At 58.6% G+C, this 24752-nt stretch overlaps 2 protein-coding genes across 4 annotated transcripts in view; both read right to left on the bottom strand.

Moving 5' to 3' along the window:
• Positions 1-1934: 1934 nt before the first annotated feature.
• On the bottom strand, positions 1935-17057 carry MYO1F (myosin IF). 2 transcript variants are annotated; one of them, XM_041415798.1, is made up of 28 exons: positions 16972-17057; positions 13655-13792; positions 11957-12046; positions 11174-11268; positions 10577-10664; positions 10287-10376; positions 9675-9806; positions 9462-9596; positions 9253-9385; positions 8724-8920; positions 8550-8630; positions 8288-8374; positions 8053-8139; positions 7552-7719; positions 7387-7472; positions 6985-7066; positions 6775-6881; positions 6469-6567; positions 5844-5988; positions 5632-5746; positions 4884-5053; positions 4604-4749; positions 4181-4327; positions 3989-4103; positions 3625-3708; positions 3333-3534; positions 2403-2569; positions 1935-2311 (listed from the first exon to the last, which is right to left on the bottom strand). In XM_041415798.1, the coding sequence occupies exons 1-27, from the start codon at positions 16972-16974 to the stop codon at positions 2409-2411; spliced, it is 3183 nt and encodes a 1060-aa protein (XP_041271732.1). In that variant the 5' UTR covers positions 16975-17057; the 3' UTR covers positions 1935-2311; positions 2403-2408. The 2 variants fall into 2 exon arrangements, with proteins under 2 accessions (XP_041271732.1, XP_041271722.1); XM_041415788.1 differs by having other exon boundaries at positions 3955-4103.
• Positions 17058-17758: 701 nt separating this feature from the next.
• Positions 17759-24752, bottom strand: part of ADAMTS10 (ADAM metallopeptidase with thrombospondin type 1 motif 10) — a 69154-nt gene continuing 62160 nt past the window's right edge. Inside the window, exons 21-25 of one of the 2 annotated variants that reach the window (XM_041417148.1) lie at positions 23613-23742; positions 22487-22691; positions 21707-21883; positions 20312-20468; positions 17759-19424 (exon numbers count right to left, since the gene is read on the bottom strand). In XM_041417148.1, coding sequence (XP_041273082.1) covers positions 19315-19424; positions 20312-20468; positions 21707-21883; positions 22487-22691; positions 23613-23742 — 779 coding nt within the window. In that variant the 3' untranslated portion in view covers positions 17759-19314. Of the gene's footprint in view, positions 19425-20311; positions 20469-21706; positions 21884-22486; positions 22692-23612; positions 23743-24752 lie in introns of those variants that run through there. The other variant, XR_005953584.1, reaches the window with a different exon arrangement.

The following is a 24752-nucleotide window of genomic DNA, read 5'->3' on the forward strand; positions in this document are numbered from 1 at the left end:
GCTTTTGGAGCATCTTGGACTCCTCAGAGCCTCCTGGAGCTTTGCAATGTCCGGGGGGCTCCGGAGCATCCTGGGATGCTCAGACCCTGAACCCGGTGGGAAGTGCTGGAGCCCTTGGAGCATCCCAGACCCTCTGAGCACCCCGGGCTCCTGGGGACACCCCAGATTTTTGGAAACACCCCGAGTTCCTGGGAACACACCGAATTTTTGGGAGCACCCCAGACTCTTGGGAGCACCCCGAGCTCCTGGGATCATCCCAGATTTTTGGGAGCACCCCAAGCTCCTGAGAATACCCCAAGCTCCTGGGAACACCCCGGACTCTTGGGAGCACCCCAGACTCCTGGGAATACCCTGGATTTTTGGGAGCTTCCCCAAGTTCCTGGCAACACCCCAAGCTCCTGGGAACACCCTGGATTTTTGGGAGCACCCTGAGCTTCTGGGAACACCCCAAGCTCCTGGGAACACCTCGGATTTTTGGGAGCACCCCAGATTTTTGGGAACACCCCGTATTTTTGGGAGCACCCCTCAGCTCATGTGTGCCCCGAGGAGCAGCCCAGGACCCTCCAGGATCCTCGCAGCAACAGAAGCCCCTGAGAGACCCCCAAACCCCCGGGAGTCCCTGGAGCTCTTTGGAGCACCCGGAGCCCTCTGGAGCAGCCCGGGGGTGCCTGAGCTGGCCCTGCTCCCACGTCCCTGCAGGGCTGAGCAGGGACATCCCCCTGACAGCACCCACTGCCCCCATTCCCCAGCCCCATTCCACCAGGAAGGGCTGGAAGGGGCAGGAAGGAGTTTCCCAAATCCTCAGAGTTCCCGAAGCCACTATTTTTTATTAAAATAAAATCAGACACCTCCCTCTTGCACTCTGCAGTGCAAGGACTCCTAAAGAGCTGTGATTTACAGGAAAATCACCCCGAGAACTGCAGGGCCTGAAAAACCCCAAAACGGGGGGAGGGGGGACCCACAATTTCCAGTGTGGGGCTGTGAGGAGTTTGCAATTCCACGGGGAACTTCCCACCCCAGTGGGGTTCTGCCCTCTGTTAATCCCTCCCTGGAGGACACAGGGTCCCCTGAACACCGCTGGACTCCAAAGCTGAGGTGGGGAGGAAGGTCTGTGTGACAGGGGAGCAGCTCCAGTGGGGGCTCGGGAGGGAGGAAGAGGAGGGCTGCGCTGTGGGATCAGGGAGGAAGAGGAGGGCTGGGCTGTGGGATCACTCGGGCTCTGTGGGATCAGGGAGGAAGGAAGAGGAGGGCTGTGCTGTGGGATCAGCCGGGCTCTGTGGGATCCGGGAGGAAGAGGAGGGCCGTGCTGTGGGATCAGCCGGGCTCTGTGGGATCAGGCTGTCGTCACTTCCTCCGGCGCGGGGCCTGGCGGGGAGGCCGGACATGGGGCGGACATTTCAGCGCTGTTCCCTCTCCCGGCTGAAAACCCCCTGGGGCAGCCCCGGGTGGGGCTCGGCCCCCAGCCCACACCCCAGCCCAGCTGTCCCCCTGCCCTGGGCTGGAGGATGTCGGCACAGAGGGTCTCAGCTGCCACCCCAAGCATCCCACAGGGATGAGACCCCACAGCTGCCCCGAGCAGCGCCAGGAGAGGCTGTAACAGCTCCTGGGCTTTGCCTGAGGGATCCTCGGACTGTTCCTGTGCCAAACCGGGGCACGGCAGCAGCGCCCTGCTCCTGCTTTGCCTCGCCGGCTGTGCTGAGCCATCCAGAGCCACAGCGGAGCCTGGAGGTGTCTGAGCTGGAGCCTGGAGAGCTGGTTGGTGTATTCAGCATTTTCTGGAGGGTTCGTGGTGGGAGGAACGGGGCTGCCTCTGATCTGTGTCTGCCCACGTTACAGATTTGAAACAGCCTTAGTGGGTGAAATACAACCCTCAAACTCAAAATCTGAGTCAGCTTTGCTGAGTCTGCTTATTTACCATAATTACAAACAACGGTTCTATTCATATCACGGAGAGCAGTTTGAGTCCCAGGGTACGAATAAGCAGCCAAGAGCCCGTCCTGGCTACAGGGTGCCCCCAGCTGAAGGGGCTGTGGGATCCAGCCCCTGGCACCGGCACAGTCTGGGGGGCTTGTGAGGAAATGCTCACTCTGTGATAGCACTGATGGGAAAACTTCACGGTTGGGAAGTTCTTGGGAAGTTTTGAAGTTGCTGGGAAAACTTCAGGTGCCCTGGCACCTTGGGCACAGCCTCTGGAGGTGGGGTGGGAGGACAGTGACCTCCTCCTTTCCTCCAGCTCAGATCCTCTGCACATAATTCCCAGGGAAAAGCCCTTCCTTGCCGTGCAGCTGGCCCTTCCACCAGCCAGAGGCATCTGGGGAGGAGACAAAAAATCAGCTGTGCTGGTGCCAGCACGGCAGGGAGAGGAGGCAGGGAGAGGAGTCGGGCAGGGCAGGAGCAGGTACCTTCCATCAGGATGACAATGACGTCCCCCACGTTGAAGCTGAGCTCGTCCACGTCCTGCCCGATGTACTGGTAGAGCGCCCGGCAGCGCGGCCCCTCCGCCTTGGGCTGCGGCTTGGGGCGCCGGGCCGGGGGCGGCCGCTGGCCCACGCTGCGCCGGCGCTGCACCCTGAGGGCGGGAGGGACGGGGTCTGCACCGGCAGGGCACGGGGGATGGCATGTGCTGCTGCCCCTGCCCACCCTGCATCACCCATGGGGTGCTCCGTGCCTGCAGGTGGATTGTCACAGTGCAGGGACTGGGGGAACTGGGGCAGGATGAACTCCCCACCCATGGGATGCTCTGTGCCTGCAGGTGGGCGCTCCCAGTTCAGGGACTGGGGGAACTGGGGCAGGATGAGCTACACCCTCTGCCCATCCTGAGGTGCTCTGTGTCTGCAGCTAGGTGCTCCCAGTTCAGGGACTGGGAGGACTGGGGCAGGAGGAGCTGCACCCTCCTGTCCACCCTTCTGTCCCCCACCCATCCATGGGATGCTCCATGCTTGCAGCACAGCTGGGTGCTCCCAGTTCAGGGACTGGGGAAACTGGAGCAGGATGAGCTGCACCCTCCTGCCCACTCTGCTGTCTGTGCCTGCAGGTGAGTTCTCCCAGTTCAGGGACTGGGGGAACTGGGGCAGGATGAGCTGCCCATCCTGCTGTCCCACCACCATGGGATGCTCTGTGCCTGTAGCTGGGTGCTCCCAGTTCAGGGACTGGGAGGACTGGGATGCACAAGAGCCTGGGAGATGTGTCCTGCCAGCAAAGCCAGGACACATCCCCTGTCTCTGAGGAGGGGACACATATGGTCCCCTCCTCAGAGGGGAAAGCATCTCCGCGTGCTGGTGGCAGTGGGAGAGGAAGATGGGACAGGGACAGGGACATGGCACAGGACCTACCCAGCCACCCCCTGGTCAGGCACGTTGAGGAAGTCCATGTTGTGCTCGGATGGGGGCCGTGCCTTGGGCTGGTGGCCGGCATTGCGGGCGGGGAGCGCTGTGGCTGGGGGACCCCGCGTCTGCTTCTGGGGCTTCTTGTAGGTGTCCCTCTGTGCCCAGCTATCCTCGCGGGGGACCTGGGGACCCCCGTTCCTGCAGGCTCCTGGAACAGCCCATCCCAGGAGGGTGCATTATGAGGGGCCATGCACAGCCTGCACCCCCGGGTATACCCCACCCCATACCCCCTCCTCACCTCTGGGTGCTGGTGGGGCACTGCGGGAAGGTGCCGGACGCCTGCTGCCACCTCTGCCCTGTGCTGCCCCCTTCCTTGTGGGCTCTGGGGGGACACAAGCCCCCCGTTAGGTGACAGTCCTCAGAGCCAGCTCTAGGGGCTGTCCCCCCATTTGTACCCTGTTCCCCAAAGGTGCCGGTGCTGCCCCATCACCAGAGCAGAAATGGGTCCTTCCCGGGGGAGACACAATACACCCAGCTCACCCCAATGCTCCCAGGCCTCCAGCCGTGCCCTGTGACCCCAGCGCTCCTGTGTCCCCCCTCTGCCACCCTCCAGTGCCCTAGCACTCACTGGCATTCCTGGGGAGCCCATCCCCGATGCTGACCATAAGGGTTTTGCCTCCAGCTTTGAGGGCGGCCACGTCGCCCTGTCCTCTGATGAAGGTGACATTGCGGGTGCCACCGCCACCCCAGCCCTCCTTCTTCACCCGAAACTGTAGTCTGGGGGCGAGAGAAGCCATGAGGCTGTGTTGACAGGACCCTGTCCTGCTTTGTCACCTCTCAGCCTCCATCCTTACGTGTCCTTGAAGGAGAGGGGCAGCTTGGAGCGGGTGAGCTCCTCAAAGCGTTTGCACAGGAGGCTGATCAGCTCCGTCTTGAAGATGGACTCCAAGAAATTGTCGGCGTCATTCTCGTGGAGGATGAAGAAGTCATCCTGCCTGGTGCTGAGGGAGCAACCAGTGGTGTCAACCCCACCAAGGCCGGTGCCAGCTGGGTTGGGGGGGATTTGGGGATCCCACAGGGCTTGGGTCCACCCCAAGGAAATTTAGAGGGTGATTTGGCTGGAAAACTCCCTGGCTTCTGCAAAGCACCCATGGGGAGCCTCCTCCTCAGGGCTGGACACCCCCGTGGATGAGGGACTGGGGAGCAGCAGGGCATGGAGAGAGAGGAAGCCCAGCCATGGGTACCCCCCAGTGCAGAGCCCCTGGTAAGGGACACACCTCAGCGAGACACCGCTCACCGCCTGCAGCTCCACCTTCTTCTTGAGCACCTCCTTGATCTGCCCCTTCTCAGGCCCCTTCTTCACCTTCTCCCGCCCGATCAGGTAGAAGTACTTGGGGGTGAGAATGAAATCCCGCTTGATGGGCTGGGAAAGGGTAGGAAAAGGGGATGAGGGGGGCTTCACTGGGGGGGGCACAAACACCCCCTCCCCACACACCCCACCCGAGGGAAGACACCAGGAGCTGCAGCAGGTGCCCAGCCCCAGGTGTGTCCCTGCACCTTGAACCTCCGGTCGTATTTGGTGACGGAGTCGGCGAAGTCGATGCGCTCCCGCTTGGCCAGGAACTGCCTCAGCTCTGGCCGCTCCTCCATGCCCAGGTAATCCCCCACGAAATTCCTGTTGATGCTGTTCCTGCGCCGCTCTTTGAAGTTGTAGAGGATGCTGGCGGCTGGGAGGGACCCCAAAGAGGTGCAGGTCTGACATGGCTCTGTGCTGGTGGCTCAGAGCCCCCCCCAAACATCACACGGGTCATGGCAGCAAGAAGTGGGGTTTGTTTTATGCTGTGGGAGGAATCCCAGCTGCTTGAGCTTGGCTGGCTTTGAAACCCATTAATTGCCTTCAAAAACCTTGTGCTGTGGGAGGGAGGGATGGACCCATCTGTGTTCTGGGTTCTCCCCCTTGATTTTTCCTGCTTCTTTGGGAGAGTGGGAAAACCCATGATGGTGTCAGTGGCTTGTGCCAACACTGACTCCCAGCTACTCCCCTCCATCCCTGTGCAGGCTGTGAAATGCAGAGTGAGACAGCACAAGGCTCCCAGGGCTGGAAATAGGAGCAGGAAATCTGTGCTCTCCTTTCAGAGTGGGAAAAGACTCCCAACAACTCACAGACTAGTTCCTCCATCACCTAATCACCATTAGTGCCACGATTAGGAGCCAGGCTGCTGCTCAGACAGCTGGGCTGTCCCAGTGAAAAGCGCCCTAAAAGAGCTGCTGGGGTGGCACTGTCCCTGTCCTTGCCCAGCCTTACCCTCCTCTCTCATCTGCTCGTATTTGCGGATGGCGACGTGCCGGCGCCAGGCCTTCTGGATCACCCGGGCGAAGCTGTCAAATTTCCTCTCCCGCATCTCCTCAAGCAGGAAGAGCTGGGAGGGACAGGCATGCTGAGCCAGGACACCCCAAAAACCCTCCCCACTGACACCCAGCCACAGGCAGTGCCCCCCAGGGGCCAGGGCTACCCACCGACTCGGGATTCTTGACGAACACCTTGCTCTTGCCCATCTGGTACTGGTCTGGGTCCATGTTGACTGAACGCAGGAGGTGCTGCACCCCTTGGCGCTCATCCCCGCGCCACGACGGCCACGTCTCGGGGGTGAGGATGGCGTAGCTGTGGGGACAGGGCAAGGTCACAGAATCCCACAATAATCCCACAATAATTTGGGTTGGAAGGGACCTTCAAGCCCATCCAGTCCCACCCCTGCCATGGCAGGGACACCTTCCACTGTCCCAGGCTACTCCAAGCCCCATCCAACCTGGCCTTGGACACTGCCCTGCTCTGGGCACCCTGTGCCAGGCCCTCCCCACCCTCCCAGGGAAGAATTCTTACCAGTATCCCATCCATCCCTGCCCTCTGGCAGTGGAAAGCCATTCCCTGTGTCCTGCTCCTCCATGCCCTCATCCCAAGTCCCTCTGCTGCTCTCTTTAGTCCCTAGAAGGGGCTCTAAGGTCTTGCCCAAGCCTTTTCTTCTCCAGGTTGAACACCCCCAACTTTCTTCACCTGTGAAGCCATTCCAGGGCCTCCCACACCCTCATCTCCTCCTGAGGAGGTGCTGTGGGGTCTGCCAGCTCTGTGCCAGTGGCCACTCACCGCTGCAGGAACTTGTGGAAGAGGCGGCGGTAGGCGAAGCCTGCCCGGCGCACCCGGATGTTCTCCTTCAGCCCCAGGTACTCGACCTGGTGCTTCACCCTGTGCAGCAGGCAGGGACAACGTGGGATGACAGGTTAGGAGGGCACCTAAAGAGGACAATGTGTCCCCACACGCTCCTTGTGCTCCCTGGGTTAGTGGACAGCTCAGAGGGACCAGCCCAGGGCTGCAGTTTTTGGAGGAAAGCTGGTCCTGGCCATATCTCCATGGCTGGGTCCCATTCCCTGGGCTCTGTGGGCTCCCTGTTACCTGCTCTCCTCCCAGTCCCGGGGTTTCTTGGTCTCGTTGGGTTTAATGCAGCGGATGTAGTGTGGGGTGCACTTCATGAGCGTGTTCACCAGGTCGTTGGCCTGTTTCTGGTGCAAGGATCGACCTCTGTAGCATCAAAGGGGGTGATGGGAGTAGTGTCCCTGCCACTGCCTCAGAGGCAGCTGCTGCTCTGCAGCCCTTAGGACACACCTTGATTTTGGAGCCTGCCGTGGTTGGCCGTCCCTTTTTGTCAGAATCAAGTTTTTCTGGGAAAAGCATCCGGATGAAACCGCTGCAAGGAAGGTGACAGTCCCTAGGTGAGAGCTGCCAGCATGGCCTGGGCTGAGGCCAGCTGGGAAGTCCTCTGCTGTGGGGCTGTGTGCCTTCTGCCTGACCACCCCCAGGAGCAGGAGCAGGAGCAGAGCTGGTGGATGGTCCCGCTCTGCCCAACCCTGCAACCCTGGGATGCCCCCGGTGCCCATGGGGCCATGCAAGACAGAGCACCCCAACCCACAAAGGCAGGACCAGCCTTTCAGATCTGCATGTTGAGGACTCTGCCCTCTTCCCCTGCCCTTTTGGGGTGCCCCAGCTCCCCAGCAATGCCAGACTCACTATTCACTGCTCTGCATGAGCTCGATCAGGTCAGTGAAAAGCACGTCCCGGTTGCGCTCACAGAAGCCGTTCACATCGTAGGACACCTGGGGACAGGAGGGGACCTCAGCTGTGGCAGGTGGGGCTGTGGGGTGCAGGCTGTGGGCTTTGGGGGGCCCTACCCACCTTGCCAGCATAGTGGTGGATGACAAAGCCCGAGCTCCAGCTGTTGAAGTGCTCGTGGGTGCCCACGGCCGCCTGCAGCTTCTGCAGCAGGGTCTGGTCGGCACCCTCGCCCGTGGCATGCATGGTGGCACACACGTCATCCAGGACACTCATGATCCCAGGAGGGTTCTGTGACAAGGAAAGGGAAACCATGGGTGTGGCAGGGCCCAATCCTGCACGTGGTCACAGCTGCTTCATGTTGAACCAGGTGCCCATGGGTGCTGAAAATGTCCAAGGCCAGGCTGGACAGGGGTTGGAGCACCCTGGGACACTGGAAAATGTCCCTGCCCACAGCAGGGAGTGGGACAAGATGATCTTTAAGGTTCCTGCTAACCCAAACCAGTCTGGGATTCTCCGCTGCTTGGCAGGACCAGCTTTTGCTACCTCAAGAACCCACACAGCCCTGTCCCTGGGTGCCCCTGCTCCCCCAAAAGCCTACCCAGCAGAGGGGACCCCACTCACCAGCTTGTTCTCTATTAGGTCACACACCACCTTGTTGTTGAAGTACTGGATCTGTGTCCACTTGATCCCCTCCTGCACATACTCCTCCTGGGGAAGCACAGGGAGAGCTGGGTGGTCCCCGAGCCCCTGGGATGTGCTGCAGACCCCCTGCTCCAGCTGTGGTGCTGGGGAGGAGGGGGGTGCAGGAATTGGGATGCTGACACAGCCCCATAGCCCCCAGCCCAGCCTCCCATACCTGCTCTGCCTTCAGGGTCAGCTCAATGAAGATCTGCTGCAGCTTCTCATTCACAAAGTTAATGCAGAATTGCTCAAAGCCATTTTTCTGCATGAAAGATGGAAGAGAAAATGGTGCTGAGTTGTCCTCTGCTCCTCTGCCTCATTGGGGGACCCCAACCAGCAGTGCTTGGGTGCTACTCTAGGGACCCTTCTTGGGGCCACCTGACCCAGGTGCTGTCCTTGCTGTGGGAGCAGGGCAGGACATTCCCAGCCACACACACCTGGAATATCTCGAAGCCATAGATGTCCAGCACCCCGACGCTGTACTCCTCGTACGGCTTCTGCATGGCCCGGTTGATGGACTGCGGGGACAGAGGGGACAAGCTGGCTGCAGGGTGGTGGGATTGGCCATCTCCTGGAGCAGGGGGTGACCATCCCCTGTCAGGCCCACACACCTCCACCAGGAAGTCGAAGACGCGGGCGTAGAGCCCCTTGGCCAGCGCGTCCCGGGTGTAGGCCGCCTGCTCCACGTTGAGGGTCACAGTGATGGACTCGGAGCGGCCGCCCCACTTGCTGTCCATTTTCCTGCTGGTGACCTTCTCGTTGAGGCGCTCCTGGTCGACCCCCAGCAGGTAGGCAGGGAAAGCCAGGGCTGGGCAGAGCAGGGTGGTCAGGGCTGTGTTGTCCCCACCTGGCTCTGGCCACGGTCTAAACCCTTGGCTCCATCCAGGTGTGAAGGACAGCAGTGGGACAATGACAGGGGACATGGGCCCTTCCTCTCCCAAAGTGACACCTGGCATCTGTCCCCTGGCTAATCAAGCTCTGGCTGAGCCATTTACTTGCTGCCTCAGTTTCCCCATGTCTAACCTGCGGAAGGTGCTGGTGCCGCTTCCCTCCTCTGCCAGGGGATTTGTGCCCCAGCCAGTTTGCCACTCATTCCCGAGGCTCATCCCACCTGTCCCCTGCAGCCATGTGGCTACTCACAGTCAGCGTTCTCCACCCGGGCATAGTTGCCCTCCTCCCTGAAGCTGATGTTGCCCAGGTGCAGGATCCCTGCCACGATCTGCAGCACCAGCTGCTGGTCCTCGCCGCAGATGCCGATGACCTGCATGGCATTCTGGGGGTGCACGGACCCCGTGAGCCCCACCCAGCCCCAGAGGTTTTGGGGACTCCCCTCCCTCCCAGGCACTCACCATGGTCTCATGGAAGTCGCTGCGGTCATCTGTGCCCTCCACCTGGTAGGTGTCTGTCTGGTTCAGGTAGAAGTAATAATCCGGGCTCATGATGCCCAAATTCTGCCGCTGCTCTTGGGACGCCCCTTGGATGAGCTGGGAGGGGACAGGGGGCTGTGGTCAGCCTGCTCCTGGTCCCCCCTGCAGCCTGGTGGCTCCAGACCACCCCCATACCTGGTAGTAGATGTGGAAATTCCGCTCGCACTCGTTCTGGCTCACCACGCGAGACTTCTCCAGCAGGAAGTTGGAGATCTTGCCCCCATCGGGTTCTCCGCCCCGGCTGAACTGGATCTCAAAGTATTTTCCCTGCTCCAGCACAGATCCTGCTCAGAGCTGTGGCCCTGCCTCAGGGCATTCCTCATTCCCCACAAGCCCTGCCCCACCACACCAGGAGCTTTGTGGGGTGTGCAACGCCTGGCTGAAGGCTTCATTGTTTATGTGGAGACCTCATTGCTCCCTCAACTGCCCAAAAGGAGGTTGGAACCCAGTGGGGTCGCTCTCTTCTCCCAGGTAACAGGCAACAGGGCCACAGGAAATGGCCTCACATTGCCCCAGGGGAGGTTTAGATTGGATATGAGGAAAAATTTCTCCATTGAAAGGGTGGTCAGGCAGTGGAACAGACTGTGCTGGAGTCACCATCCCTGGAGGGATTGAAAAGCTGGATGTGTCACTTGGGAATACTTGGGGCAGTGCTGGGGGAATGGCTGGACTAAAGGTCAGCTTTGAACCCAGCTGGTTCAGTGGTTCTGCTGCAGCGCTGACCCCTGCACCTGCCCCGGGACTTACGAAGCGGCTGGAATTGTTGTTCCGGACAGTTTTGGCATTTCCAAAGGCTTCCAGCAGCGGGTTGGACTGCAGGATGATGTCCTTCACGTGCTGGGGACACAGGAGGGCAGGGCTCAGCACTGTGTCCCACTCCAGGCCTGAGGACAGACCTGAGGCTTTGCATGTCCCCAGTCCTGGAGCAGCTGCTCCGTGTGTCACCACCAGCCCCCATCGGGGGATGTTGGGGACTGGGGTGTTGGGGATCAGTTGGGAGGTGAAATGATGAGTGGCAGGGAGGACAACAGACCCACCTGGACTTTCTCCCCGCCCCCAGACACTTTGGAGATGTAGCCCATGATGTATTTTGCTGCCACTGTTTTCCCAGCTCCGCTTTCTCCGCTGTGCAAAGGACAAAGCAGAGCAGATGTGAAACAACCCCACCACAGCCACCTATCCTTTGGGGGAGCTTTGGGGTGGCTCCTGGAGCAGGAGCAGAGGATGACAGTGAATTCTGGGGACAGTGCCACCCCTTGGATGGGGCTGCCCAGGGGAATCAGTGTGTGCAGAGAGTGGCAGTGAGGAGCTGCTCCATGAGATGTTGAATTTGTTGTCACCGGGTTTAGAAGTGGAGGAGGGGGACTTGGGAGCCTCAGAGGGAAGTCTCCAGCCTTGCCCCACATCCTGACCATTTCTCTTGCAACACTGCATTGCACAAGGCTCTGTGCCTCTGTCCCTGCCTGGTACACCCCTGGGCACAGCCTTGCCAGGGGGTCCCTCCAGACACCCCCTGGAGCCAGCTCTTCAGCCACATCTTAGCTGGGAAACCCCAGGCTGGGGAGAAGGGCTGGTGGGGACAGGTGTCCCCAGGGGCAGTGACAGTCAGCCTGTGCCCCAGTGTCCCCCAGTACCTGATGATGACACACTGGTTCTCCCCGTCGATCAGCATGTTCCGGTACATGTTGTCAGTCAGGGCGTAGATGTGGGGGGGATTTTCATACTGGGCCTAACCAGGGGACAGGGACAGCAGGGCTGAGCACAGGGCAACCTCCAGATCCCCTCCCCAAATCCCCTTCACTGCCCAGAGGGGAACCAGCCTCTTCACAGTGACCCTAAAAGAGGGACAAGGACAGCAGTTCTGGGCATGGAGCAACCCCCAGCTCCCCAAAATCTCCTCACTCTGCTCTTGTGGGAATCAGCCCCTTCACACTGTCCCTAAATAAAGGACAAGGGACAAGGACAGCAGTGCTGGGCACAGGGCTCCTCAAATCCCCCTCACTCTGCCCATGTGGGAACCAGCCCCTTCACACTGACCCTAAATAAAGGACAATGGACAAAGACAGCAGTGCTGGGCACAGAGCTTCCCAAATCCCCAAAATCCCCTCACTCTGCCCATGTGGGAATCAGCCTCCTCCCACAAACACCAGCTCATCAGCAGCGAGTCTGGTGATTTTTCACCCCCCTCCTCCTTGGGGAGCTCGCTGGGGCAGAGCCGCTCCGCTGCATTTTACCATGTTTGGGTTTCTTTATGTGCATTTCTGAGCTGAATTCCCCAGGCTTTGCTGCTGGGTCTCTTGTTGGGAGCACTGACCCCTGGAGCAGCCGAGGGGCTGTGGAGGATGGGGACCCTCAGGGGACGCGCCTGGGGGGGTTTGCACAGGTTTAACCCCAGATTGCCCGCGGGGCAGCCTCACCGCGCCCTGGTACAGCTCGATCTCGCGGTCGGTGAAATACGGCATCTGCTTGAAGGGGTTCACGGAGATCAGCACGGGCCCGATGTAGGTCTGGGCAGCAGGTCAAGGGCCGTGTGTCCCTTCCCGTGTCCCCCCTTCCCACTGCCCAGTCCCACCCCGGGGGCAGGAGGCGGTTATGGGGTCCCTGCCACGTCCTGGGGCTGCACCAGGAATGCCACGAGGGTGGCATTTCCAGTCTGGCACAGGCAGAGCTGCCCTGCTGCCGTGACTTGGGGCACTCCCAGCGCTCCCTCAGCCCCCTGCAGTGTGATGGGTGCAGGAGCATCCCTTCACCTCCCTGCTCTGGCTGGGGATCGGCTCCAAAATCTTCTCCATCATTCCTAGAATCCGCCCTCTGCTCACGCTCCATCTGCGGCTTTTCCAGCAGGAGCCCATCCTGATTTTACATCCAGGGAAACTGAGGCACGAAGACGAGAGGAACGGCGTTTCCTGCCTTTCCCTGCCTCACCCTGATGCCTTTCCTGCAGCATCCCCGAGTCACTGAGTGCGGGCAGGGGCAGGGAAAAGGAGGGAATTGCAGCGGGATGGGGGTGAGTCCCCAGCTGGGTGAGGAGATGGAGGGCGGGGATGAAGCACGTGGGGTTATCCAAGCCTTGATATCCTATTTGTGTCCCAAATAGGGGGAGAGCGGCCAAAGGCAGGAAGAAGGAACTTTTCTGGGAAATGCAGAAGCTTGGGATGTTGAGTCATGACTGGACAGAGCCCTGCGTGCAACAGCACAGAAAAAAAGGAAGGGAGAGGCTGTGTGGGGTATTTTTCCCCTCCAAAAACCAAAATCAAAAACCCAAAAAAGCCAACCCAAAAGGCATGTAAAGCCCCAGGGCTGCGGGGGGAGGTGGCTGAGTCACAGCCGGGACAGCACCGCCTTGTAAGGACAGGGCCACGTCCCCACATGCAGGGGAAATAGAGCGGCGTGGGCAGCAGCCCCAGCCCCGCTGCCACCCCGGCGAGCCCTCCCCGTACCCTGCTGTGTCCCTCGGGGCTCTGCTCCTTGTCCCCAGCAGCGACAGCCACCGCCGTCCTGGGGAGCAGGGCACGGATCTGGCTGCGTCCCCAGGCAGGTGTGGGGTGAGCAGGGCTTGGGGACAGGTCCCCGTCCTCCTGCAGAGCTGTGGTGCCCGGCAGTGCCAGCCCGGCTGGAGCAGCTCCGTGTCCCCTGCGCTGGCACAGTGTCCCCTGTGTCCTGGCACTGCTGGGGACCAGGGGTGGCACCTCCTCCCCGCACCTGTAGGGATGCTCCTGCTCCATCCGGGCTTTGCCTGGATTTGGGGGGGTTCAGAGCAGCCAGGACACGCTGTGGGCATCGCTGGGGGTGGGTGACAGCAGCAGGGACTATGTCACTGCTCCCACCCCGGTCAGGGACACAGCACCCCGCTGTGCAGGAGCAGGGGAGGTGAGGCTGAGGGGCTTTGTGGCTACAAAGGAAGGAGCAAAGTGGTTTCTGCAGCATGGCAGGAGGGGGGGTTTGGTTGTTGTGTCTGTGCCAAGCGCAGCTCAGCTCGGGAACGGCGACATTCCCGCAGCCTGTCCCCATCCTGTTCCCTCGGGGCACGGCACACGCTGTCCCATGTCCTGACAAAGCCTTGAAGCCCATCCCTGCCGCTCCTGTGTCTGTCCCCGCTGCCTGGGGAAGGATACAAAGATGAAATCGTCCATGAAACGCTTCTTGAGGTTCTCCACGATGGCCTCCTCGGAGATTTTGGACAGCAGCACCATGTCGTCCACGCCGCTCTGCTTGACATTGTGGCTCTGCCAGTGGAAGCGCTCCTTGCTGCCCTGAGGGGACGGGGACACAGCGGCTGTGCCGGGGCCACCTCCTGCCACCAGGGCTGGCTCTGAGCCTCCGAGCTGCCCGCAGCCCTGCCTGGTCCCCGGCTCAGCCCAAGCCGGGCACCGGGCGGTGCAAAGGGAGGGGTTTGGCAAAGCCGGGAACTCGCAGAGCTCAAAATTCAGTGCATGGGGCTTGTCCCAGCCCCCTGGACCCCTCCTCGCCTCCTGGCACCTGCAGAGGAGCAGACAGGACCTGCCCCAGCCCCTGCTCCTCACCAGGCTAATGAAAGACTTTTGTTGATGCACTGACTGATTATGAGCCACAACAAGGCAGGGGGAGGGTGGTGGTGGCATTCCTCTGCACCCCCACATCCTCCTTGCACCCTGTGCCCCTGCTCCCCTTCCTCCTGCCCAGGGAGATGCCAGCAGCCTCTGCCCAGCTGGCCCAGCTCTGTCCCCCGGGGGCAGCAGCAGGGCTGGGCTGTGATTTCAGCCCTTGTGGGGTAAACTAGGAGCTGGGAGGGGGGGATTTCACTGTGCAAAAACCACCCAGAGGCCTCCCCTTGCCCTTGATGTCTCCAGGAACAAACTGGGCACAGCTGTGGTGCCCGTGTGGCCCCCGGCACGGTGCCCAGGAGGGGACACCCCATCGGGACAGGCTGAGGCCCCTCTTTCCCCACCCCCGCGGTTCCTCTTTCACCCCCCAAGCTCCTGTCACCAATTTCACTTCTCCCCCATCAGCCCTGGCCTCTTACTCTTTCCATTTCCCTTTTCTTCTCCTCTTCCCCTTTTGCTTGATTTCTTTGCAGGCTCTCAAGATTTCAGGCTCTGCATCCTGACACCTTTGCAGGCTCCTGGTAGCCTCTGATTGTCACCAGGTGTCCCCAGCCCCCCACAGCCAGCCTGGGGTGTCTGTCACTGGGCTCTGCAACCCCAAACATCCTCTTGCCCTCTCTCCAAACCCCAAATGCCAGCCAAGCCCACATAACTGCTGAAGGGGCTTTTTGGTGTTGTCCCACCATCTTTTTTTGGGGTTAGCTCAGGGGGCTCAGGGAGTCCAGGGCTGCTCGTGTGGCCTGAAATTGCCCAGGGAGCTTCTTATCTTCCTTTTCAAGGCCTGTTTTTTGCCTTCATCCTAATATCCCCTAGGAAATCCAGCTGGAAAAACACTCATGGCAGGCTCAGCCATCCTCTCAAGGTCACTGTGGTGTCACCCAGGGAGCTGCCAGGGACCCCAGGAGCTGCCCAGCTTCATCCCAAACCCTGGGCTTCAGGAGGAGAAGAGTGGCAAGAGCCCATGGGCAGCCAAACCCCTCAGTGCCCTGTCCCCATCACCCCAAAGTTGCTGGCACAGGCACCCTGGGCTGCTAGTTGAGGCCAAATTAAGGCAAAAGGAGAATTTCCTGCACTGAGAGCTCAAAGGTTTTAAGCTGACACCGAGAGATTCTCTGTCAGCTGCGCAGAGGTGTCAGTGGTGAGTGTGCCTTCGCCCCCTCTTCCTCTGAGCCAGCTCAGGGGCTTTCCTGGCTCTGCTGGGGCACCTGGTGCAGCCCAGCTGGGAGGAAAACACCAGCTCAGAGCAGTAAATGAAGGGTTTGTCATGATTTACAGAGCTCTGGGTATTCCTGCCTGCCTTCCCTGAGCCTGTCATGGGGTTTGCAGGGCCAGGGCTCACTAAAAAATCAGAGTAAAGTCAGGGAAGGGGAATTAGGATCCCTTAAAGCCCTGGTGTTGCCCCAGCTCAGTGCCCAGAGAGCTCCCATGGCACAGGGCTGCAGGTGACATCCCTGTGGGGAGTGACAGCACAAGTTAATTTGCTTCCAGAGGTTTGGGGTAGCAGTTTCTCCATGCCCTGCTCTGTCCAGTCCCCTCTGCCCAGTCCCTTCCTCTGCCCCAGGGAAGGGCACCTGCACCAAGCCATTCCACCCTCATGCCAAGCAGGGAGAAGCTTTTGTCCCCCCTCCACCTTCCAGGTGGCCTTTGCAGCCCCTGTGCAAGAGGGACTTTGCTCCAAAGGGGACAGGTGACACATGAGGAACCTCTCAGCATCCCCAGCTGTGGGATGGGCACTGTCCCCACCCCTGTGCCCGGGGCCAGGATGCTCCTGGCACTCAGATAGAATCTCTGGGCAGGGAGGGGAGCAGCCCTGTGGCAGCACTTTGAAAACATCATGTTTTCTTCAAAGCTGTGGGCTAAACCACATAAATAAGCCTGCAGGCTTGAGCAAGCAGCAGATGCAGCCCAAGGTGGCACCTTTGAATCAAATAGGCCAAGCCCAGAATCATCAAAAGCTCCAAAACCACCGGAAGCCTGAGAAGAGCAGAAGGTTTGTCACACCACTGTCAAAGGCAGCCCCAGGCAGGGCTGGGACGAGGATGGGGCTGGCAGGGTCAGGGGCATGGCTGCAGAGAGTTCTTTGGTCCTACAGGAAGCCACAGTTTCGGGTGGTGGAGGAGGGGACAGTGGAGGTGACAGTATCTGAGCAGCCTCTTGGAGGTGAAAGCCACAAGTGTGGGTGAGAAAAGGTTCAGTTTCAGCCTGGCCACTGTCCCCTTCCTGTCTGCGTGGAAATAGCTGGGGACACATCACCCGGAGGGACACATCACCCGGAGGGAGGCAGGAAGCAGAGCTGAGAGCTGTGGCAGCTCCTTAGCCCATGTCTGAGCATCTTCCTAATTTTGAGAGCTTCCACCTTCCTCTTCTGCCTCCACATCAACTTCCAGAAGTGGCTGCTGCCTTCCCTGAGCTCCTGCCCCCTGACCAGGGGAACCAGCACCCAGAGGGTCCCTCTTAGCCAGGGAATGTGGCTGCCACCCCCACCCCACCCTCTGCCCCACCAGCACCACCAGAAACCAGCACCACCAGTGACACAAATTTGTCTCATGGGTACCACAGCAGTGACAGCAAACCCCAAACCTCTGTGTGGCAGCACAGACCCATCCCCTGGTGCTCCCCACCCTGTCCTGGGGGTCACGAGCCCCCTGCACCCCATCTCAGTGCCTCCCCCAGCCCTGTCCCCAAGCTGGGGAACACTGTCCCCTCTCCAGCAGGGACATGGGGTAGCTCCCAGAGCAGCCAGGCTGGCTGTGGGCAGGGCACGGCTGAGGTACCCTGAGGTGGCAGCAGTAGGAGGTGACACCCCGGGGAGCCCGAGGGGAGCAGGGTGGGGCCCTGCTGGCACTCACCATGATGTCCCTGTGTCCCTCCCCAGGCAGGTGCTCGGGCTCCTGTCACCGATGGCCCGGGGCCATCCCAGAGCACTCGGATTTTGTCTTTCTGCTGTAACAACGATTGTGACGAGATCTCTTTCCCTCCCACTTCCTCATTTTGCACCCTTCGTGGGGGTGGGGAGGACAACCGCTCTTTGCTACCAGGGACTTGGGGGTGGCCCTGCCCGGGGTGTCCCCACCTCTGCTGCTGCTGCTGGGTGAGGGAAAGGATGCAGGACAGAGCCCAGCAGGGATGCTCAGAGCCTCAGTGACCTTTCCCCTCACCCTGAGGTGACAGCTGGATGTCACCTGTCCAGTGGTGGTCAGTCAGTGCTTGGAGGTGGTTTTAGGCACGAGATGCTTTTGGTTGCTTATTTTTTGTTGTGTTTTTTTTTTCCCCTCCACTTGAGGCACTTGAGGTGCAGAGAAAAGTGGGATTACTGCAGGAAGATGAAGCCTGAGAGAGTTCTTGGCCACCCTGTCCCCTGCAGAGTTACAGGATGGATTGGGTTAAAAGGGACCTTAAAGCCCATCCAGTGCCACCCCTGCCCAGCCCAGCACCACCAACACGTAGGAGTTTCTGTGCCATGAGGGAAATTCTTCCTTCACATCCTAAAGCAGCTCTGGGTCAATCCCCACCTCTCCCACCTGCTCTGCTCCCCAGGGAAATCCCTCTCCTGCTTCCTTTAGGGTGGATTGTGGTGCTGGGGTGCCCAAACCCAACCCCAGGCTGGAGGAACACAAGTGGGAGCAGAGGCTGTGCCCGGGATCGTAGCTACTCCTTTATTATAATTCATGCCTTACGTCGCTCCTCCTCAGAGTTAGTATGTTAAACATTGGTCAGTAGGATATATATCGATATAAAAACGGTGAAAACACCCCCTCCCCTCACCCAAAACCATCAGAACGGAGCATGGCACCAGGAAGGAAGAGAAACGAGGTTTGCTGAGCACCAGAGAAGCTGCGATCGGCCGAGGAGCAGGTGGACACAAAAACGGAGCTGGGAGAGGAACACAGGGGGCTTTGCTCGGGGGGAAGGGGGCTGTCCCCTCCCTGACCACAGGGATGGCCCCAAGGGAACAAAACATGGCTTTGGACAAAGGTTTCCCATCGCTGTGATGTGGAAAGGCCTGAAAATAATCATAATTACAATTACAATGCCAACAAAAAGCACATGCTTTGGAGAGTTGAAGTCAGGTCTCCTCCACAGGCTGCCCGTGGAGGAGCTGGCCCAGGTTTGGCCACCAGGTGACCTGGAGAAATTTCAAGCCTGCTCTTTTCCCATCTCTGGAGGCCTCCTGTGGGCAGAGGGGTGGGTGGCACTGGGACTGGCACCTCAAGGCCACGGCCACATGTGGCCAGGCTGCCTTTGGAGACAAAGCACCTTTTGGAGGCAAAGCACCTTTGGAAGTCAAGCACCTTTGGAAGTGAGGCTGAGGCTGTCTCTGGGCAGGGCCCTGCCATGCCAGGCCCTGGGGACACTGTGCCAGGCCCATTCTTGTCCTGCACGCTCCTGTGCTGCTCTCCCTGAGCCTGGCACAGCCTCGATGCCCACGAAGTGACTGCAGCCCCCAGCACTCCTCTGCCCCCAGCTCAGCTCGTGCTTCAAGGGGTAAAAACTGGTCCTAAAAGTGACAAGGGCAAGCAGGGGAACAGCCCAATCCAAGCTGGTGGCTACGGGAGTTTGGAGAACCCCCTTTCCCAGCTGAACTGATGGTGTCACCCTCTGCTCACAGGGTGGCCTGATCCCAGCCCCGAGGTGACAGGGTGCAAACCAAGGGACAAAATCCCTGCTCCAGCCCCACTCCCCACAGCGGCTCCTCTTCACCCATCACCCAGGAGCCACAAGCCACACTGGCCACCCCAGGACCTGAACCCTCCTCCCTGGCTTCCCTGGGGTCCCGAGGGAAGGCCAGCAGCCCCTGGAGTGCCCAAGCCCCGTGATGGTGCCCTGGGGACACAGAGTAGGATGAGGCGGGAGCGGGGCGAGCGGTGCCGCTTCCCCCAGCGGGACTGGGCTTCGCTACTAATAAATAACAACATCAGCATTTCAAGTAAAGTCCCTGCTCTGCCCAGCTCCCCCCTCTCCCAGCGCTCATCCAGCTGGGGCTGCAGTGGTTGAACTGGGAACCTGCCTCTGTCAAGCTCGGGGGCCAAGGGGGTCTTGGGGGACGGCTTTGGGTGACGCCCGTGGGAGCGTGACCGGAGTCTGTGCGGGAGCCAGGGGAGGTTCCCGGGCAGGGCAGGGCTCGGCAGCCCTCCAGTGAAGCTTTGGCCTTCCAGTTTTGCCACGGGGGTCCCGCTGTGTCCCGCTGTGTCCTAGTGGCCCTGGCAGGTTTTACAGCACATCTGTCGGAAGTAGGTCCGGCTGCAGAACTTGAACTTGAGGACCAGCGGGCAGTAGGCCACCTTGTTCACATCCTTGCACTCTGCAGGGGACACAGAGGGGGGAACAGGGTCACAGCAGGGCTGAGGGGATCCTGGGGGGTTTGTCAGGGAGCTGGAAGATGCAGCTGTGATGAAGAAGCTGCTGAGGACCTCACTAATGGAAACCTGTCTTTGCCAGGGTGCAGTTCCTGCATTGCTCAAGGTGGAGTTCCTTCATTTCTCAGGGTCATGGCACACCAGGTTGGCCTGGGACCAGAGCCATAGAATGGCCACATTTTTCACAGAATTATTTGGGTTGGAAGGGATCTCTAAGCCCATTCAGTGCCACCCTGCCATGGGCAGGGACACCTCCCACTATCCCAGGGTGTTCCAAACCCCATCCAACCTGGCCTTGGACACTTACAGGGATGGGGTCTCCCACCCTAGAGTCCAACTCTAGCTTCCATGTCCCTGTCCCCAGTGGGACACGTGTCCCCTCTGCAGAGACCCCTCCTGTACTCCTGGCACTACACCCCATGGACCGAATGCTCTGTGCTGTGTGCAGGGGGCGAGCTCTGATGCTGGGCTGCTTTGGGGGGACATGTGGGACCCTCTCTGTGCTGTGTCTAGGCCTCTGCTTGGCTCTGAGGAGCTCTGGGGTCTCTACACTGCCCCACCCCACACTCAGCCAGGTGAGAGTTGTGTCAGGCAGTGCCAGGGCAAAGAACCTGGCTGCCATCTTCAGCTGGGCCACAGGTATGGGTGGAAGGACCTTAAAGATCAAATTTTCCCACCCCTGTCATGGTCAGGGACACCTCCCACTATCCCAGGGTGCTGCAAACTCCGATGTCCAACTTGGGCCCTTCCAGGGATGGCATCTCCCCACCCCAGAGCCCAGCTGGTGCTGTGCTGGCTCCAATGTCCCTGTCCCCTCTGCAGAGCCCCTCACCTTCAGGGTTGTCTGTGGGCCCTGACTCGCACTTGGTCTCGCACTGCTGCATCCCGTGGGGCTGCAGGGCCTCCACGCACTCCATGGACGGCTGCCCCGTGTGGGCCAGGCACTGGACGGATCTCCTCTGCTGGCCGAGGCCGCACTGGGCAGAGCACTGTGGGGACAGCACACAGGGAGCTGCCCAGGCCACCACGGCTCCAGGAATGTGGCAGGAGTGGGCACAGGTGGGGGTTAGGGGGTGCCAAGGGTGCTGCAGGGGGTTGTCCCTTCCCTCCCTGGCATGAGCAAGTGCTGTGGCCCTGCATCCCAAAAAAGCTTGGTTTGATTGTCCAGGGCTCAGGGAGGATCCCACATCCAGCCCTAAATCACTGGCCTTTCCCAGCCCTCCTGCACCCCCATGTCAGCCTGCAGCTCGAGGGGTGTCCAGGGCAGGGAGTGTGGCTGCAGCTCTCTTCACAGAGCACAGCAGGCACAATTTCCCAAGGATTTGTCCTGGGAAACGCAGTGAGAAACCTCAAAGAAGAGAAAATAATTCTTATCTCTACTTGCTGCTCCTGTTTGTGAATGGTGAGACAATACAGGTGTTATAATTTACACTATTATAATTAGAAGTTAACTATTTCTTAATTATAATATACTATAAGCATTTCTTGGCTTATGAGTTTTTGCTACACTATGTTGTAAATGCTTTAAAGCTATTCTTATCTAAATTTAAAAAATATTATTAATAATATAATATATAATATTATTATACTAATATTATTATCTAAAATTATCTAAAGCTATTATTATCTATAATTACTTTTCGTGGGTCTATCTTTTGCACATGAGGAATGTGTTATGGAGATTGTTTACCAAAAGTGATTTGGTTAATTGGGCACCGGTGACAGTTGTTTTGAGTGATCAGCCAATCCCTCAAAGCTGTGTCAGACAGCCATGGGTTTTTCTTTAGTATAGTTTTAATACAGTATTAGTGTAATATAATATAGTTTTAATAAAACAATTGTTCAGCCTTCTGAATCATGGAGTCAGAGGCCAATCACTGCCTGTGTCAGGGGCTCCCTGAATTCGATGCAGGGAGGACGGTCAGTGTCACCGCACTGGGCTCTGGGGGGGACCAGCAGTGGCCGTGCTTGGCAGTAGGGCCAGCCCACCCCTGCTGACCCCCAGCCACCCATGGGGACCCTTCAAGACTTCTGTGGGGACCTGCTAGGCCTGGGACACCCCCAGGGTCACCATAACAAACAAGCCAAAAAGGAGGCAAAGAACCCTGCCACGGGTCCCTGGATAGTTGTGGAGGCCACCCAGGATTCTGCTGGCCCATAAAGGTCAGGATTTGAAGGGCTGGGGAGGCTCCTGCTACGATCCCCCCGTGGGGAGGGCTGTCCCTACCTCTCCCCACTCGCCGGTGACCCAGCGGGGCGGGGGGCAGCGCCGCAGGTTGCACCTCATGCTGGTGGGGGGCTTGGTGGCCTCGTGGCACTGGGAGGTGGGCAGGGTCACGCTGTGGTCGCCGCTCTTGCACAGCACGATGCGGTGGCGGAAGCCGGGCCCGCAGCTCGGGGTGCACTGCAGGGACAGGGGACACGGTCAAGGAGGGGACAGAGGCAGCTCTGGCTGCCCCCCTGCTGCTCCCACCTCTCCTGGCTCCTGAGCTGCCACACTGTCACACTGGGCTCTCCATGGCTGTCACTGGTGATTGGCACTGTGCTCCTGGAGCAGCGCCCTCGGACAGGGGAGGGACGGTGTCAATCACAGAATCAGAAGACCCTGAGCTGGAAGGGACCCTCAGGGATGCTCAGCCCAGCCCCTGTCCCTGCCCAGCCACCCCAACAAGCCCACCCTGAGCACCCCTGTCCAAACGCTCCTGCAGCTCTGGCAGCCTTGGGGCCGGGACCATTCCCTGGGCAGCCTGGGCAGTGCCAGCACCCTTGGGGGCAAGAACCTTTCCCTGAGCTCCATGCCAAGGCCTGGCACAGCTCCAGCCCTTCCTGGCCTCCTGTCCCTGTCCCAGAGCAGAGCTCAGCCCCTGCCCCTCTGCCTCCCCTGGGGAGGAGCTGCAGCCCCCGAGGAGCCTCCCCTCAGTCTCCTGTGCTCCAGCTGAACGAGCCAAGTGCCCTCAGCCGCTCCTCAGAGCCTTCCCCAGCTCCGTGTCCCTCCTTTGGCACTCGCCTCTGACCAGTCCAGGGCCACCCACTCGGGAGGACACGTTTGGTTGTTGCAGGGCTCCAGCATCTTAGGCCGTGGCTGGGTGCAGGAGGCATCATCCAGGGTTTTCTCCTCGCTGGCAGAGATCTTCCTCTTGCAGAAGACGCTGCGGGTCCGGACGCCCTCGTTGCAGCTCCGGCTGCACTCGGACCAGTTCCCAATGGCCCAGCTGGAGAGGGGGCAACAGCAGAACTGGGAGGGGCCCTACACCCTGCACACAGCCTGGCCCCCTCCAGCCACAGCCTCCCAAGCAGCTCTGGCTGAAGCACTGAGTCCCTGCACATCTGCCCTTCCCCTTCAGGAGAGCAGCCAGGGAGGGGCTGGCACAATTCCTCAGGGACTCACGGAATACCTGGGACACAGGGGAGAAACCCCCACCCCATTCCCCAGCAGAGCTGCAGTGTCACCAGTGGGGGCTGTGACTTGGGAATGGCAGCCAGGGGGGAATTTTGCTCTCTGCCACCCTGGTTTTCCCTCCTGGCTCCCTGCACAGGCTCCAGGTACATTGGAATAAGTATTTTTTTACTCAGAGATTGGGTAACTGAGAGGCATTTTAAAAATGTAAATCTAAAAATTTAATTTTAAAATTTAAACTTAAAAATTTAATTTTAAATTAAATTAACTTAATTGTAATTTTTTTTCTATTTTTAGTCTCAAGTGAAGGGTGAGATGTTATAATTTACACTACTATAATTAGAAGTTAACTATTTCTTAATTATAATATACTATAAGCATTTCTTGGCTTATGAGTTTTTGCTACACTATGTTGTAAATGCTTTAAAGCTATTCTTATCTAAATTTTAAAAATATTAATAATCTAATCTAATCTATTATTATACTAATATTATTACCTGAAATGATCTAAAGCTATTATTATCTAAAATTACTCTTCGTGCGTCTATCTTTCATAGTTCTATTTCTCCAAAGAAATGTTGATCTCCTAAATCAACATTTCTTATCTCAAATTTTACATACAAATCCATACTATATAAACTTTTTGTTAAACTTTGAAGTTTAACAGAAAAAATTAAATAATAATAATAATAATAACAATAATAAAACCAGATTAATTTCCCACACTGGTACTCACGCCGGGGGACAGGGCTCGGTGTTGCAGCTCCTCTGTCGCTCGGGGACTTTGGTGTCAGCGCTGCAGAAATGGTTGGGGACAGTTGAGCCATCAGAGAGCTTCCTGCACACCACAGACTGGATCTGGCTGCCTGCCCAGGGAAAAGAGGGAAGGGGAAAGGGAAGCTGAGACTGTGATGTCTCAGGGTTTAGCTTTTCTATTTTTCAGATTCTGTGCTGCTTTAGTGTGTGAGTCTGGGTTCATATCAGGGCATGATGAGCTCTCTGCACAGAGCAGGGAGACAAAACAATTCCTGCTCTAGCTGGGGACCAAGGACAGGTGATCCAAATCTCAGGCCCAAGAGCACAAATAGTGTGGGCCGAAGAGAGAAAAACAAGCAGGATGGGACTGCATGGGCTGGAGCTGGAATTGGACAATGAACTGCAACCTGCAAATGGGCCAGAAATACAAAAGTGAGAGACCCCATGACTGGTCGTGCATTTTGTGACCATTTTGGTTCATCTTGGGTGCAGCCCTGGCTGGGCTCTTGTGCTGCCCAAGGTGGATCCATTTAGGCCTGCTAATACATCCCTGCTTTATTCTTTAGCTCTGTCCAGTCTCTGGTCTAGGTCAGCCTGCACAGGGCATCGCTGAGGCTGGAGCAGAGCCAGGCTGTGGGTGCCAGCCCCACAGCTCTGCTCCCATGGGACGAAGTGACAAAACAACCACTTGACCCTGCACATGAGCCTGAACTTATCCCTCCAAGGGATTTCAAGGGAATTCATAACCAAGGGCTTGTCTGACATCTCCAAATGGATGGTGTGGAACCATGGTGTCAATGCCTGGATGTGGCACTCTGGGTGACAAGGTGGGGAGCAGGCACAGCTTGGACTCAGTGGCCCTGGAAGGTTTATCCAGCCTCGATGATTCTGGGATTCTGGAGCTCAGCAGCCAGGGCAGGACACGCCAGAGGAAGGAGGATCACAGCATTCCAGGGATCTCCTGCTCAAATGTACCTGTTCTAACCTTGGCCTTTCTGGGCAGCACTTGGGGAATAACAGGAACAAGGAGGGACAACACCTGATTGAGGTCTGGCATGGAAGACAAGCCCTGAGCTTTAAACAGGGAACATTATTGGGCCATTCTCTTCTGAATACCAGC

This window comes from Onychostruthus taczanowskii, unplaced genomic scaffold (genome assembly GCF_017590055.1).
Source record: "Onychostruthus taczanowskii isolate IOZ18803 unplaced genomic scaffold, ASM1759005v1 scaffold106, whole genome shotgun sequence".
Classification (NCBI taxonomy): Eukaryota; Metazoa; Chordata; class Aves; order Passeriformes; family Passeridae; genus Onychostruthus; species Onychostruthus taczanowskii.

What these genes read in the sequence shown, in the direction of transcription:
- MYO1F (XM_041415788.1), bottom strand. An exon ending in ACAACAATTCCAGCCGCTTC is followed by an intron (nt 9,807 to 10,286) that starts GTAAGTCCCGGG and finishes GTGCTGGAGCAG; the next exon opens with GGAAAATACTTTGAGATCCA. An exon ending in TCGTCAAGAATCCCGAGTCG is followed by an intron (nt 5,747 to 5,843) that starts GTGGGTAGCCCT and finishes TGTCCCTCCCAG; the next exon opens with CTCTTCCTGCTTGAGGAGAT.